At 35.2% G+C, this 16,229-nt stretch overlaps 1 protein-coding gene across 4 annotated transcripts in view; it reads right to left on the bottom strand.

Annotated features, from left to right (window-relative positions):
* The window catches only part of MINDY3 (MINDY lysine 48 deubiquitinase 3), a 96,641-nt gene that overhangs the window by 67,876 nt on the left and 12,536 nt on the right, over positions 1 to 16,229 (bottom strand). For 3 of the 4 annotated variants that reach the window (XM_040451328.1, XM_040451325.1, XM_040451326.1), the window contains exons 3-8: positions 12,634 to 12,694; positions 10,760 to 10,936; positions 7,419 to 7,470; positions 6,428 to 6,542; positions 3,500 to 3,573; positions 2,545 to 2,624 (exon numbers count right to left, since the gene is read on the bottom strand). In XM_040451328.1, the coding sequence (XP_040307262.1) occupies positions 2,545 to 2,624; positions 3,500 to 3,573; positions 6,428 to 6,542; positions 7,419 to 7,470; positions 10,760 to 10,936; positions 12,634 to 12,694 (559 nt within the window). The remainder of the gene's footprint in view (positions 1 to 2,544; positions 2,625 to 3,499; positions 3,574 to 6,427; positions 6,543 to 7,418; positions 7,471 to 10,759; positions 10,937 to 12,633; positions 12,695 to 16,229) is intronic. The other variant, XM_040451327.1, reaches the window with a different exon arrangement.

Below are 16,229 nucleotides of genomic sequence, written 5' to 3'. Positions count from 1 at the left end.
TACCTATATTGCAACTTTCTTGCAGGTTGTCACATCAGAAAAACATCCAATAAATGCTGAATAATGTATAGATTTTTAAGTTTGGTCACTGAAAACAGATCAAGTCAGTACTGCTAACAATTAAGGGAAAATGAAAACAATATGACCTATTTTCCTTTCCAAGATAATTACTTCAAAGTCATTGCTTAGTTTTGATACTTAAACTATACTGAAAAAAATTCAGAGCAAAACAATAGTTTGGGAAACTACTATTTCTTTAATAAATTTTTTTTTTCAACGTTTATTCATTTTTTGGGACAGAGAGAGACAGAGCATGAACGGGGGAGGGGCAGAGAGAGAGGGAGACACAGAATCGGAAACAGGCCCCAGGCTCTGAGCCATCAGCCCAGAGCCCGACGTGGGGCTCGAACTCACGGACCGCGAGATCGTGACCTGGCTGAAGTCGGACGCTTAACCGTCTGCGCCACCCAGGCGCCCCAAGGGAAACTACTATTTCAAGAAACAGAAAACAATGAATTTGTACACATCAAGAACCAAAAGTTGTGTAAGTGACTAATATTCTATAAAGAAAGTAATGAATTTATGGCAAGAAAAAAAGCCTATGGGAGGGTAGGTGAGGAAAGGCCTAGGGAGACAGAAAGCAAAGTCTGGCTCTGGGAGTAGGAGGGGGCGCAGGAGAATTTGCAGAAGGAGAGAGGAGGACCAAGATAACCAGTATCAAGATCCAGAGGAACACACCCAAGTCCAGGTGACAGAGTTATGCGCCACAGCCCAGTAGGAGCACCGAGGACAGGGGCTGCGAGGCGGAGACCCCTCAACCAAAGGGGAGCAGGAACCTTCCTTCTCTGATCATCTGAGATGATGGAAGATACTTCAGGCCCCGGAAACCGCAGGGGGAAGGGAAAAAGAGGGGTGTGGAGAAGTCATGTGGGTGAGTGCATATTACTCAAGAAAGAATGACATACTTTTAACTGGCAGGATTAAATGCCTTCAGTGTTGAATCAGAAGGGCAGGTTCAAGAACAGGACAGGCTCACTTGCAAACAACAGAGCAAGGCAACCCGTGTAGTTTGTTTGTTCATAAATTTTTTGTCCTTTACCAGAAATCAGCAAGACTAGGTTCTCATTCTAACTAAATATTAAATGAATAATTTCGCAGTATTTTTTTTTTTTTAAGAGAGGGGGGCAAGTGAGTGAGGGGCAGGGAGAGGGACAGAGAGAGAGAGAGAGGCGGGACTCACTCGGGGTTTGTGTTTTACCCAAAGAGGGCTCAGACTCACCCGATGTGGGGTTCATCCTCACCCAATGTGGGGCTCGAACTCACAAACTGAGATCATGACCTGAGCCGAAATCATATATGTAACAGCTGGGCCATCAAGGCATCCTAATTTTGCAATATTTTATACAATGTATGGAGGGAAGGTGGTTCTTATATTCCTTAAATGGTAAAACGAAGGGATGGATTGCGCGAATGTGCTTTTAAACTTGAAATTCTATAATCTTTACTAACATTGCCCATGTTAATATTGTATCCTTTCGTGTTTCTGTTAAATAACGATACCCTGTTTCTAAAACTTAAGAAAAATTCAAATTTAAGAACAAAATTCGTTCATTTAAATGGGAGTAAAAAGCAAAATATTTGCTTCTGTCATTTGGTGACAGTTTCATCTCATTATAGAAAAAACAAAGAAATTTTTTCTCAATCATAATATTTGCTTCTATCATTTGGTGACAGTTTGATCCCATGATAGAAGAAAGAAATAAAATTCCCGGTAAAGTATAGAAACTACAGAAGCTTCCTGTCCTACGCTACATACTCCAAAAAGAGGTACACAGCAGTTAATATAAGTTGAATAAGGAAATAACTGAATTTAGAATGACTCAGTAATCAGCTGAAAGGAATTTTACTCAGAATTATTTATCAGCTCTTAACTGGATGCACTGGACAATAATGCGGCTTCACTTAAACGTCCCTGGGAACATATAAAGCTACAGCAGAGGCAAAAGTGAGACCAGAAATGGAGGTGTGGTGGATGGGGTGGTGGTTTAAAATTCTCAGGTAACATTACATCTACCCAGCATTTTCAAGGAAATTATGGACATTACATGTAATACAGGAAAAACCATCACCCTCACAAAATTGCAATACTTGTAATTCTCCTCAATTTTACGAAAATCCAATAGTGTCTGAGGCTTATAGATACCACTGGATAAATATGTACCAGATTTATCGATAATAAGAGATTTATTACTTTTCTAATGAAGTGAGTCTTACAATCCCAATTTTATACTAGAAAAAACTTAAAGGCTTGAGAAGTAATTTGGCTGAAGTCTTACACTTGGAATTTGAATCCAGGTGTGTCTGTCTCCAAACTCCATACTCTTTAAGTGACAGTGCCTTGAAAACAGGTAAGGATTCTTATGTATAAAGCACTTATCTTACCTCTAAGTAATGCAGAGCCATTAAATACATGAGTAACAATCAACTGTACTCTAGTGAAACAGCGGTCATAAAAGAGATCAACACAGCAAAAAATATACTTACTCATTCCTGAGCATTCTCTATCACCATCCCATACATTAGAAACAGCATGTCCAGTCAGTAGGAGGTTAATTAAACTTTGGCTATTAATAAAAATTTAAAAGTAATTAAAATATGAATAAACTAGTTTTCAAATCAAATGATCCCTATGGTAAGGCATAAAGTAATGACTACTTACATTACATTATGTCGGTTAAGAAACAAAGTTAGAGCAAACCTTACATTTTTATTTTATACACTCAACTGAACAACAGCTTTGCTAAATGTATCACTACGTGTATCACCACATGGGTATCTATTGTGCTATACATTCAACTACACTTAACTTTATCCAACACGTCACCTTTTAGTGGACAAAAAAAGAGGAGACTAATAATTTGCTTGATATTTATAATACTCTATAAATACAAACATAATTATTATTTTTTGTTTGATGGCTGATTTTTTTTTAACTTCTGAGGCAAAGATCTAAAGAGAAAGACTTACGTAATACAGTGGGTTAACTATCATTGTTTCATTGATTTTAGTAGAAATATTAAGAACTCGGGTGTGTGTTGGGGGAGGATGTTTCAGAGAAAAATAAGGAGAAAATATTTCCCCCAAACAGGAAAGCATTTACAAATAGTTAAGGATGTACTTATTTCTAAGTAAATTCCAACCATTAAAAAATTTCATAAGTGAAACATAGAGCAGAATTTGTTAAAACACCCCTGTTGTCATCTTAAAAGAAAATTTTTGCCATAATAGATGCAATGCATACATAAACCTGAAGTGGAAAATAACATTTCATATATAAAGCAAACAATGCGTAAAGTACAAGGTTGCTCAAGTTTCTATACTTTATGCTGTCAACACTGACAGACAAAATTATCTGACTCAGGAGCGTTTTATCTTAAAGTCAAGTTCCTAAAAACCTAAGTCCGTGTAGGTAGGGAGATAACAGATTTTAGTTAATTACCTGCCATGTCCATATACAGGATCTATCAAAGGTTCATTTGAATCTTCAATTTCATTTTTTATGTTTTCAATGCCCTAAAGGAATCAAGAAATTCATTGGCTTATTTTAAAAACTAAAATTGAATATTACGGTAATTTAAAAACTGATCATTTTTTTACTATAAAAGAATAAAGCACAATTATTTAAGTAACTTTTCTCCCCCAAAGTTACTCAGATTTGATGTGGGGTGGGGGGGGGGGACATTTGAGATGCTAATGGTAAGAAGTAGCTCCTCCAAGAATATCTTTTCTTTCATGGGCTGTATATCAAGAGTGCTGACGGACTCATGGGTAACAGATCTCATGTCAGCATGATGAGAGATAATGTTTAAGTTTCAGGAGGAAGGAGGAGAAAATTATTTAATCCAAAAGTTAATATTCACTTAATTCCAGGCTAAATAATACACCCGCTAAGGCATCTGATGTGTTTGCTTGGGCCATTTAAAAAACATAGGAAATTTAAATATACAAAAGGTGTAACTGGCATAAAAGAAAATAGAATTCTGATTTTGCATTCTCACAAACATCAGTAATTTTTTTTTTTTTTTAATTTTTGGGACAGAGAGAGAGACAGAGCATGAACGGGGGAGGGGTAGAGAGAGAGGGAGACACAGAATCGGAAACAGGCTCCAGGCTCCGAGCCATCAGCCCAGAGCCTGACGCGGGGCTCGAACTCCCGGACCGCGAGATCGTGACCTGGCTGAAGTCGGACGCTTAACCGACTGTGCCGCCCAGGCGCCCCACAAACATCAGTAATTTAAATGTACTGACAAAATACAATGTAAAACTAGGAGGGCAGGAATTTTCTTATTTTCTTAAAAACCAATTTTCTGATATTTTTTGATTCCTCACAAGGGCATCCAGATCGTCAAAGGTCTGGATAAGTCCAAGACCTGGGCATTTTAGCCTCATCAACTTGGAAAAGGCCAAGATAAACTGCCCTTCATTGTGCTACTCACTTAACTCTAACCACTGGTTCTATCAAATTACAGGCTATTTCTAAGGATTAAAGACATTCATCAACGATCCAAATACTGAATGACGGTCTAAATATTGTAGGAGAATACAAACAAGTATGAGGTCTTACACTTGCTTCCTTTTAAAAAACACACAGCAGCCCATGATAAAGCCAAAATGAGTACTATGAACAAGTGACATCATCACTGGTGAGGGAGGGGACATCATTTCAAAGACCAGCACAAAGAAGAACAATTAGACATGATGGGTTATTGGCTGTAGAGGGCAAGAGAGGAGGAGGTATCAAAAGTTTTGAATATAAAACACCGGGGAAATAACGAACAGTCAAAGCTCAACTCCTACGAGCCCAGGCATCTTAGGTGCCACCCTCACGGCCACTCGGCACATCTCACCAACTACGAGATACTTTTAGTTCTTTCTCTTAAACATGCTCCCAAGATGTTTTTAAATTTCCAAATTTAGAACGTGCTTCTCAACATGCTCCTTGTCTTTTCCATTTCCACAGTCTAGCTTACGTCTGCTCTAGCTTACGTTCGGCTATTCAGTGCCCACTTTTCTCACCTTCCTGACTCCAGCCTTCTACGCCATATACAGACTCTCTCCACACAACTCTTAGCTCCAGTTAAGGAATCTTATCAACAAAAAGATCTTGTTATTCCTGTATTAAAAATTTTTGTTCTAATTTTGGCCAGATGAAATCACAATTATTTTTTGCACGGAACATACAAGGGCCTTCACATTCTGAGCTTTTTTTATATAGATGCGCCGTCTCATCGTCCACAGTTGCCTTTCTGGTGTATAATATGCTGCAAGCTACGCTGAATTCCTTATAGTTCTCTGGGTGTCATATCCCGAACCCACATGCCTTTACTTGCTGTTTCCAGGGCTTAGAAAATCTTCCCACAGCTTTTCCATCTAGAAAACTTTTCCTTATCCATCAAGACCCTATAACCACCACATGGTCCCTACCATATAAAATCTGTCCTTGAATTTACCGAAACAGAACCCCCAAACTCAGACATTTTCTGAGACATTTCTATTTTCCCCCCGTGCCTTGTACATGTAACAAACACCAAAAACCACTGCCATAATGGAATTATTAAAAGTGTCAATTTATTTTTACAGTACTGAAGAGGAACCATTAAAAAAAATGTGTCTCTTATTCTAATTCCAGTCCCTAGCATAGAGTCAATGCCCAATAAACATCTGTCCAATGAAAGAAATCTGCTATCAGACATGGTAAATCTAGCAGGATACTCAACTAACGTGCTGCTGGAGACAGGAGATTGGCACTTGGGGAAAAAGGTCAGGATAGGATGTATATACACTAGAATTAACCACATAAAAGTAAGTTGAGAAAATAAAATACCCATAAAAGAAAAAGGATGTCTACTGACAAGGACCGAACATTTTTAGAATATAAAAATGTAGAGGGGGAGAGAAAAGAGCAGGAGATAACAGGTAAAGAAGAAAATGAAGCTATCAAAAAAAAAAGGGGGGGAAGCCTCATGAAATAGTACAAAAAGAGAACTAGCACCGTGATTTATCTGTAAGTTAGGAGAGGGACTAAGGGTCAGAAAGAGCTTCTAGAAGGCAGGAAGGGGTCAAATGCCAGATACTAGGATGAAAGAAAACAAAATTCAGAACTGAGTCCATTTCATAATTAGAAAATTATTGATTACCCCTGTACCAAAGAAGATCAGGGGTAAAAATAAGTATCAAAGTGCGTAGGTACTAAGTGAGTGGTGAAGACAGAGAACTTGATAATTAGTAGCATAAGAGATTTTTACTCAGATTTAGAAAAAGTATTGATTTACAAACAGTATCAAGAGTAAAATTACTCATCACAGCAGGAGAAACAGTCCTAAACTCAAACTAATAAAAGCCAGAAGAGGTAACTTCTTAAACAAACCTTGGTCAGTAACACAGAATACAAAAAAAGCAATACTCCAAATTTGTTTCCCCACACTGAATACTGGTCCAGGACAGCATCCTTTAATTCAGGTAAACTTCTGAATGATCTTTTTCTGGGGGGAAAAAAGAATTAAGTATTAGTACTATGATGAGAACGAGGACATTCACAAACGGGAAAATTTTTAAATCGCCTTATACATTAAACTGTGAACATACAAATGAAATTTCTGTAAGTGCCTCAAATTTTCAAATACGTATTTAGCCATAAAAGCAAAAGCTATTGCTGACAAACGTCCCTAAATATATACCATTAAAAAGAATGCCTATGTGGCAAGGAAACGCTTCATCACCTGGGTGACCTATCTGGCATCAATAAATTCCACAATAATTATACATATTTAAAGAATGGAGTGGCCCTCTCCAAAAGGCGTTCAAGAAAAAAGAAAACTTGACTCTGTAAGGGCTGAAGATGATTTAATAAATATCTCAATACCAAAGAAAAGGTGAACATTTGTGGCCTCTTTTAAGAGAAATTAATGTCATATTGCAAATGCCACCAGTAATTCTATCAATGCGGCCATCCTTACCTTTCACATTAACACGTTTAATGCTCTAATGAAAATACGAGCACTTTTAACAAAAATCCTAGAAGGAATCTGGCAAATAAGAAATAATAATTCAAATATTTATCCTATTAGAAATCTTTGCATTCATTCAGGTCAGAGAAACATTAAGCTACAATGATTTTTTTGTTTTTTCATTCTAACGATGGAGAAGATTTTCACATTATGAAAAAGTGTATTTTGGTAGTTAGCTAATTTAGGAATCAGAGTAATTTAAGTAAACTTTTATAACTTATTATTTCAAAAACACTGGTAACAAACGAATCCTCAAGTATACAAATCTAAGTACCTTTCCATGGTATGAACAGACTTAAAATGGCAATGTGTCCACAAGGTAAGTATTTTAAATGTTCCAATGTTACTTACTGAATTAATGCATGAAATCGCTCAAAGCCAAGCTCTTCGACAGCCAAGGCAGCTATACATAAAAGACACTTTTCAGCACTCCACATGGCAAATAAATGACACAAGATACACACAGCAGGCTGTAAATACTTTCAAGCAATCAAAATTTTCCTGTTTCCTTACTCCCTTAAAATTCTCAGTTTATTTTCAACTTTACTGTAACACAAATTTATATTTCAACTTCTTAGTTACCATGATTCTAACTAAAATGGGTATGATACTGAGGATGTGAAAGGGGGATTAAATAATAAACCTTTACTTTCGATTCAGTTACACTAGGATAGTTTATAATATATGAAAAATTACTGACAGAGTGCTTCACACATCACTGGAATGTGTCCTGCACTTTTAAATATTCAATTCATAGATCCAAGAAAAATAGCTAATCTTCCTCCTTCATAATATCAGATCTTTAGGTTAAATGTTTACTTGTTAAACAAATGTTATAAAAAGGCATAGCACTTTGAAACTACACAGGTTCAAAGATAGCTTTAAGTTTGTTTCCTCATTTACTTGTACAACTGTTGAGAAGTTTTCAGTAACTTATTTAGATTATGATTATTATTAACACAGCACAATTATAAATTAAAAAAAAAAAACAAAGTAAATAAAAGACAGCATTTAAATCCAAGGTAATGTCTCTGCAGCACTTTAAGTGTCAGGCCCCTCTCCAAAAGCGCTACGGGTGTTACGTCATTGAATCCTCTAACAACCCTGTTATCCCCATTTCACAGAAAAGGAACTGAGGCACAAGGAAGGAGCCTCCCTGGAGCAAAATGTAACAAACAACAGAGCTGAGATCTGAATCAAGCCAGTCTTGGCTCCCTCTACAAAGATACTCTCTTTAAAAATTTCATTACATGAATCAAAACGCCTACTCTATCACAATGCACTATTTTACAAAAATTTTATAAAGCAAATATTAGTACTTTTAAATATTAATTCTTACTAGAGAATGAGAGAAATGGATTTATTAGGAGTTCAAAATTAGGATTTTTGATTTATAATTTAAAATGTCTCATGAGGCCATCCTTTCAAAATCATTTTAATTTTCAAATGTTTCCAACAGTTTTTAAAAATCTTCACAAGTCCAAATAGGTTAATTTCAGTGATTTTTTGATTTGTGGGGGAAACAAACTGAAATTGAACCTGAGCATTCACTACTGCAAACAAGTGTGCGTTACCAAAAGCCAAAACTACACACACCACACAAGCCAATGAAATTAATGTTTGTGCAGAATGTAATATTGACAAGAGGGAAAACAGTTCACATGTAAAATCTCAGGATAAAACAAAAATTCGGCCTAATCTTTTCCAAATTGTACTAACTGTTCTGCAGTGCTTGATCACTTAAATAATTTTACTGGATATACACTATGAAAGTAGACATAAAGATAGTAATTTAGAGAAAAGAGGCAAGCAAAATAAGAAGCTTAGCAGGCAGGATGGTGGAAAAATATAAAACACAAGAAAAAGAACATAGCTGGGAATAAAGGAAAGAACAGGTAAAACAGTTTGTTACATGAAATATAAACTTTAAGTTTTTTTGCATTTGTCAACATCTATGGCAAATTCTCAAATTTTCAGTTAAAAAAACTTGTCATATTTTTATAGTACTAAAAACAGATTTAACACAAGGTTTTATTTCATGTCCACTCTTAAAATGAAGCAAGGGAAATTGGAAAACTACTAAAATATGTTTTTTGAAGAGGAATTAAATCTAATATGCCCACCTAAATTAGTTACTGAAGTACCAAAGTTAATACGTTATGAGGCTATTTAACCTAGAGCAATTTAACCTGTAACTACAGAAATGTACAGTATATCCCATAGAAAGCACATCGCATACCCCTAAAATACTAACGAGAAACGTTACAAGAAAAGACCTTACTGTTTTCTTGCATATTAATATATAGATTGGCTTTAAGCAGATATTCTCTAAAACAACTTTTAATTAGTTCAACTATTCCTCTGTCAAAATTTTAATGTCCTAAATGCAACTATTAAACATGCTTCCATGCAACCCAGTAAAGCCTGGAAAATATCTTAAAACCAATCTTAAGATTTTTTTTACTATCGTCCTTGTGAACATTTTCTACTTGTTTTCTTCTACAGTCATCATCAATTCAAAAAGTATGTTTAATTCTTTTTGAAAGGCTAAGTTTGAAAGAACTGAACAGGAAAAGTCATTCAACGGTTCAAATTTTTAAAAACTGTTCCTGGCAAATGTCCTACTGTTAGAATTTGCAACTGTAACTGCAAAAGTAGGAGAAAGAAGATGCTGACACATCAGAGTCATTTCAGCCCATGGAGACAATAGTCCCTGAGGGATCATCCTACATGGAAATGAAGATGTACATCACAAGTAATCAAAATTTACTCTCTATAAATCACGTTTATAATTTCTTTAAAAACAGTTTCTGCAGAGATGATAGTTATTGGAATGCATCATAGGAAGAAAAAGTCACTTATTCAATATAAACACGTGGAGCTACCAATTATCAAAAGTCACATACTAGCAAGAGAATTCCTGAAAAGAAAAACAGAAAAGCAATTCTTTATTTAGCTTCAGTACTATCAGAAGTTTCCACTTTACTAGTTCATTCTGGCAGTTTTAAGGTCAATTAAATAAGAATTTTCAAAGGCTAAAATCCACAGGGTACATATTTTTATGAATAAGAATAGGTATTATTTAAAGAGAAATCTTCAATAATGAAAAACTTAAATGAAGGAATAATTAAAACCCTTACTTAAAACTACCTTAAAATAATGCGTATAGACTATATCGAGTAATATCCAAAAAGTTCAGGAGGAAAAGAAACAATATGTAACAAAGAACAATGTCCCCACCTTTGCTCTAGGAAACAACTAAAGGTATTTAAGAAATTTTCTGATGTCCCTAAAACCCCTTTTTTTCCATTACCAAAAAAACCCCACAATGCTAAGGCATCTAAAACTAAAGTATGTAGGATTATGTTCCTTAAAGTTTCTAAATGACAGTTCTAAAGCTCAAAATTTCATCAAGCAGACATTAACTAAAACGTTCTTAAAAAGTTTAAGAGATGCATTTCCTTTCTTTTCTCCAAAAGTGACAACAAGGGAAACAGGCCCCATTGCCCTCTGGTAGCTCAAAGAATTGAAAGGGAAATGAAAAATACTAATTTAGTCCCTGAATTAAGCAGGGACTAAAAACGAGATGTGTCAGGAGATTTTACACCTTTTTTTTTCCTTCAAAAACTTCAACAATTTTACTAAAACAAAGGTACAAGAAACTCCTTCGGGAAGTAAAAAATAGATCTTACCAGAATGCTCCACTTGGCAACTAGATTCTGCAGGACTCCCAGAAATGCCCGCAGTCTGCTCCTCAGTTGTCTTTCCTCTTAACCAGGAAACCAGGCAGAATGCTCCAGAGTTGTCACAACAGGCACTTTCTAAAATATCACATAAGGTATGACAAAGGAGTTCCTTCCGCTCTTCCTCTAAAAATAACCAAAGTACCAGTTATGATGGTTTTCTTTGAATAGAAGAAAAAAAATCCTGTCATGGGTAACAACAGTAAGAATGTTTTAATTTAATAATGAAAACCAACCATTTTAAGTGGATGGAGGATTCCTCCCCCAGCATAAATAGTCTTACATTCTGGAACAACAATGTGCTTGAGGGCTAAAGTGTCATTACTATTAAATATTGCCATTAATTAGAAAAAGAATCCTGAAAAAGTAAGAACTAAATCTTAGGAGAGAGAAGTTCCCTGCACTAACCCGATACTGATCGCTCCCCTTCCTTGGGCTGTAAAGGGAGCACTGAAGCCGTGAGGGTCCCTCTACTGCAGAACCAGGCACAATGTGAGGGCCTGCTGAGACTTCTAGTTTTTTCCTCATTTCTCAATTAGTCTAATGTCTTTGATCTCCTTGTCCCACAGGGGTAAGGCTTAGGAGATAACACACCATCAGCACACACAATACCAAATTCATTACATTAGCAGACGCCATCATGGTCATGTTGTATAATATAGAGGCTCCCGATGCTGTATTGCAGTGATTGGAGCATTAGACTTTTATAGACAGGAGCACAAATGTTCAATTTCTTCCGGAACCTTAGCCACCTCCTCTTTTCAAGCAGTATCACTCCCCAAAAGTAGTGCTGTTCCTGAAACTTTCAGGAACAGCAGGGGGAGATGGGTATAGGAGCTATGCAAAATTTTATACTATGGGGAGATTTCTATTTCTAATAGACTAGTAGTTCTTTAAAGGAGGAACTACGTCATTCACTTTCTAACCACCACCATCTTTACGTTTATGACAATGCTATATATTTTATCAATGTGCATATATTTCTGTACAAGAAATACTTCAAATTTTACCAATAAAGCAGTGATGTTAATATTAAATAGTATCTCTTGGTTTCTTCTCTACAATTTATTTTGCATTTCAGCTAGTAAATAATATAAAAAAAAAATACATGGGGGACACTTTAACTCTTAAATTCAGTAGATTCTATGGGTATAGTTTGGAACGAAACTGTTCTGCCCTTATACACAAAACTAGGATTATATAATATATCCTACATTCTTCAGAAGTTACTGTGAGGTTCACATAAGAGTGTTCACGTATTAAAGGGAAGACGGTAAACCGTCAAGCAGAATGCAAACGTTTTATTATTATCAGCTAGCACCATACAGCTCTCTGACCTAATCATGCTGCAGAAGCTATGACAGCTTCATCTGCGATTTAATTTGGTTCTTTGCAGTATCTGCATTGTGTGAGGCACTATACTAAAAGCTGCGGGAATGCAAAGATAACTCTGAGTTCCTCCTCAGAGCTAAGTGAGATAAAACAAACACAAATGACCATCCCTTACAGGGTGCTATCATTTAACAGTTGAGAGAAATGCACCACTTTTTAGCGAGAGGCCAAGGGTTTATTTTCCCTTAGGTCTATTATCCTGTCTTATGCCTCTCAGGTAACCCAAACTTGGGAATATACACATTAAAATTTGAGGTCACTGTTCATGAAATTTTCTGAAACACTGAAAAAATAAAACTCAGGAAAAAAAGACTCCATTTATAGTTTTTTTAAGATAAATGGTTTCAGTTCAAGTACTGCCAATGGAAGCTGCCTAGATCATCTCTCAATTAGAAGGGGATGGAAAAGTTTATAGAAAGCCACTATCATACCTGGGCAATCCCTCCAAGAAGACTTCTCAGAAGAAAACAGGAGCTTCTTCAAAAGAAAGGCCTTTATACAATTAAAGCAATAATCATTAGAATCCATTATAAACAAGCCTTATTCTTTTTTTTTAATGGGAAAAAAAACCTAATGTATATCTCCTTTATGGTCTACTGAACAGTGTTATAAAATCTTCAGATAGTTTCCCTTCACATTCAACAGTAATTGAGCATACTATTCAGAATATACCACTATAAACTTGATTCTAGATCCCTAAAATTCTTCTTTCATAATATGTACTTTCCGGCAAATAGAACAACTGACTCAAAACAATAGACACGTAACTGGAAAAGTAAAGAAACTTACTGCTCATTCACAAAGTAAAGACCCCAGAAACAGGAACAAGTCTACATTTCTCTTAGACACCTTGGGGGAAAAGATGTCACAACACAAAACTGGTTCTGCTCTATTAGTTCTGATTTGTGATATGAGAATATCACTACAAGACTCATCATTTTAAGGAGTTCCTAACTTCCTGGTTTAATTCAAAAAGCTTTAAGATTCAAAAGAAAAAAAACAAGTTGATCTCTTGACCTTTTCTTAAGTGAGCTGACTCTGTTACACTGATGACTTGATAGAAAGAAGATCAGTGTAATGTTTCCTTCTCAAAGTGTAGTTCAAGGACCATTTCCATCCCAGTCACCTGACCTGTTTACTTAAAATGAAGACCCTTAGGCTCCACCTATTGGATCTGAATCTCCAGGGGGCAGATCCAAGAAAAAGGTTACTTGGACGCTTCTCACTTACTGTTTGAAAGTGGTAGTGTATTGGTAAGAGGACTGCTTTTAGTCAGACACGTCTGGGTCTGAATCCTGGTTCCACTACTTTACTAAAAATAATAATAGCATAAACTTTAAAAGGCTGCAGTGAGGATATATATAGAATAATCTACGTAATACACTTAGCACAGTACCTGGCACCTAATAAGCGATCATTTGAAAGTATTTTAACAAAAAATGAAGTAATATTCTGCAGTATCTTAAAGAAGTAAAATCTAAAACTACTACAATCAAGTGTTTCTGACTTTTTCCCAAAACGGCAACAACCATAAAATGGAGGACTATAACTACATTACAAAAGTTGGGAAAAGTGAGGTGGGATACCCACTGTTTTACCACTGATGTGATCACTGTCAGTATTTTGATATACTTCCTTCCAGTCTTTCTTTCATAACTGTCTTAATTTTTATTACAAGTGAGAAGCATAATGGGTATGTGATATTTCCCATTTTTCTGTTTTCCAACAGGATTCCTAACTATAATTCTTAATCACTACATACCTATCAAGCTGCCGAAATTTACTCAAACATTACTTCACATTTAAACATTATTGTACACTAGCCTTATAATTGTTTACTACTGTAAATACAAAAACTTCTTATTGAATACAATCTTTTCCATATTAAGGATTATTTCTTTAAGAAAGATGCACAGAAGTGCAATGATTTCATCAAAAAATATGCATTCTTACACTTCTGGTTCTAATGTAAATTTCCCTCCCTGAATCAAAGTACAAATGTACCACATAGCAATATGAGTGTGCCAGCACCATCCTACCCTTCTAGGCCCTGGTAATTATTTTATATTTAAAAATTAGGAAGGGTCAGCAATAGAATCTAGTTGTAGTTTTCTTTGTACTTTTTTGGATTCCTAGTGAGGTTGAACGTCCTGATTCTTTGGTTATCCATCATCAGTCCACCTGTTATGCCTGCACACACATCATTTCACCAGTGGAGACTGAGTGGTTTTCTAACTGATTTGTACACATTCTTTGTAGAAGAAAGACAATATCCACTTATTGCTAATATTCGTTGCAAATCTTTTTTTGGTCCAAATCTTTTCCATCTTTCTCTTGGTGTTGGCAATACATTAGTTTTTCTGTGGTTCAGTATTATGTCAAGAACATATTTAGTATATGGTATCAGATGATCTAACTTCATTTTCCCCCTCAAACTGGCAACCAGTCTTATCAGTGACATTTACTAAATTTCATTTTATTCTACCAGTGATTTGTAGTTCCTTCTTTATCACGGTATGTGATAAATTCTTGGTAAACTGCTATCTATAACATGGTCTACGCCTGTATTAGCCATCTGGTTCCACAATAAGCCTATTCTGGCAAGAGGACCATGTTCTAATTTTTATAGTTTAAAGAAGTTTTACTATCTAGACTTGCTCATTTCCCTTCATTAGGCTAAATGGTTTAGTTTCGACTTTTACACTAAAAGTATTTTAAAAACCCAAAATTCTTCATGATTGACAAGATTTATGTGACTATGAAACTAAATTATGACCTCAAAGATACAGGAGGGTTTTGAACACTACAATTATCCCTTGCAGAAACAGCTATCATTATGGAAATATACTGAATTTTATAAAACAGGAAACTCCTGTGGTACACCTTACACTTAACTACATTCGTAGACTTTTAGTAAAAACCCTGGGTGCTAATATGGCCCGGGAGGCCCTGGGTTAATATAATCTAATTTAAATACAGACAGAACAAGCAATCTTCAAATTCAGATGGTAAGATTTTGCTAGCAACCAAAATCCGTCCCCAGCATAACGGCATGATAACTCCAATACTAATTCACAGTTAAATTTTATTCTTTATATTCAGTAACTCCCAGACAATGTTCAAACATTCAAATTTTCTTAATTTTTAAATAATTTTACTAACGCAAACAAAATCAATTTTAGCCCTTAAAGAAATAAAATAATGACTTATAAAGGGTATAATTTGGAATCAGTCATGAAAGGAGTTTTTTCCTCCTTCAGAGAAAAAAATTTTTAATTTAATAATATGTAGTATAAGGCTTGAGAGACCAGTTTACTTCGCAGCTAACAGTTCAGGAATGTGTTCCTTATGTCCAATGAAAAAATATCACATTAAATATGTACTTTCAAAATGTGATTAAAAAACAGAATAAATTCCAGTTTCTTTTATAATAGTTGTGAAGTTACACTGCTGGTCAGACATTGTAAGTATTATAGTAAACCAAAAATTCAATTTGTGGTTTTAAAAATGTAATGATTGTGGCAAACTGGCCCTTGAAATTCAAACAATAGAACATACCAAGATTCAAAATCGTATATGTATATTCAGATTAACACTACCTTGTGCAAAGAAAAACCTTTTTTTTTTAATTTTGGAAATTCTGTTTGAAGTCTGTTATTACTAATTTTATTTTAAAAGCTGAAGCCATAGCCTAAAATTGTAAAGACAACTTATTTTTAAAACATATACAGTTTTAGAGAATGAAAATATTCACTCGTCGTCAACTTCTTAGGAAAATCACTTCTACAGAAAGAACAAATGAAAATAATATATTGCTATGATGTAGCTATCCCTAGTATAGAATGCTATTACTCAACAGGATCATTGTATTAGAAAGATGTCATTATCATTAATTCCTAATTTTCTGAAGGTCAGGGAACACCTATTCTGGTTTTTTTGATGTAAGATTGTCAAAAGACTATTGCTGCATAACCTGCTGATGTTCTGAACTCATTTTTATTCTGGATATTCATAGCACTTTACAAGA

Source organism: Herpailurus yagouaroundi, unplaced genomic scaffold (genome assembly GCF_014898765.1).
Source record: "Herpailurus yagouaroundi ecotype Mexico unplaced genomic scaffold, PumYag 203, whole genome shotgun sequence".
Lineage (NCBI taxonomy): Eukaryota > Metazoa > Chordata > Mammalia > Carnivora > Felidae > Herpailurus > Herpailurus yagouaroundi.
Note: the sequence above shows the minus strand (reverse complement) of the source record. Positions and strands in the feature narration are given on the sequence as shown.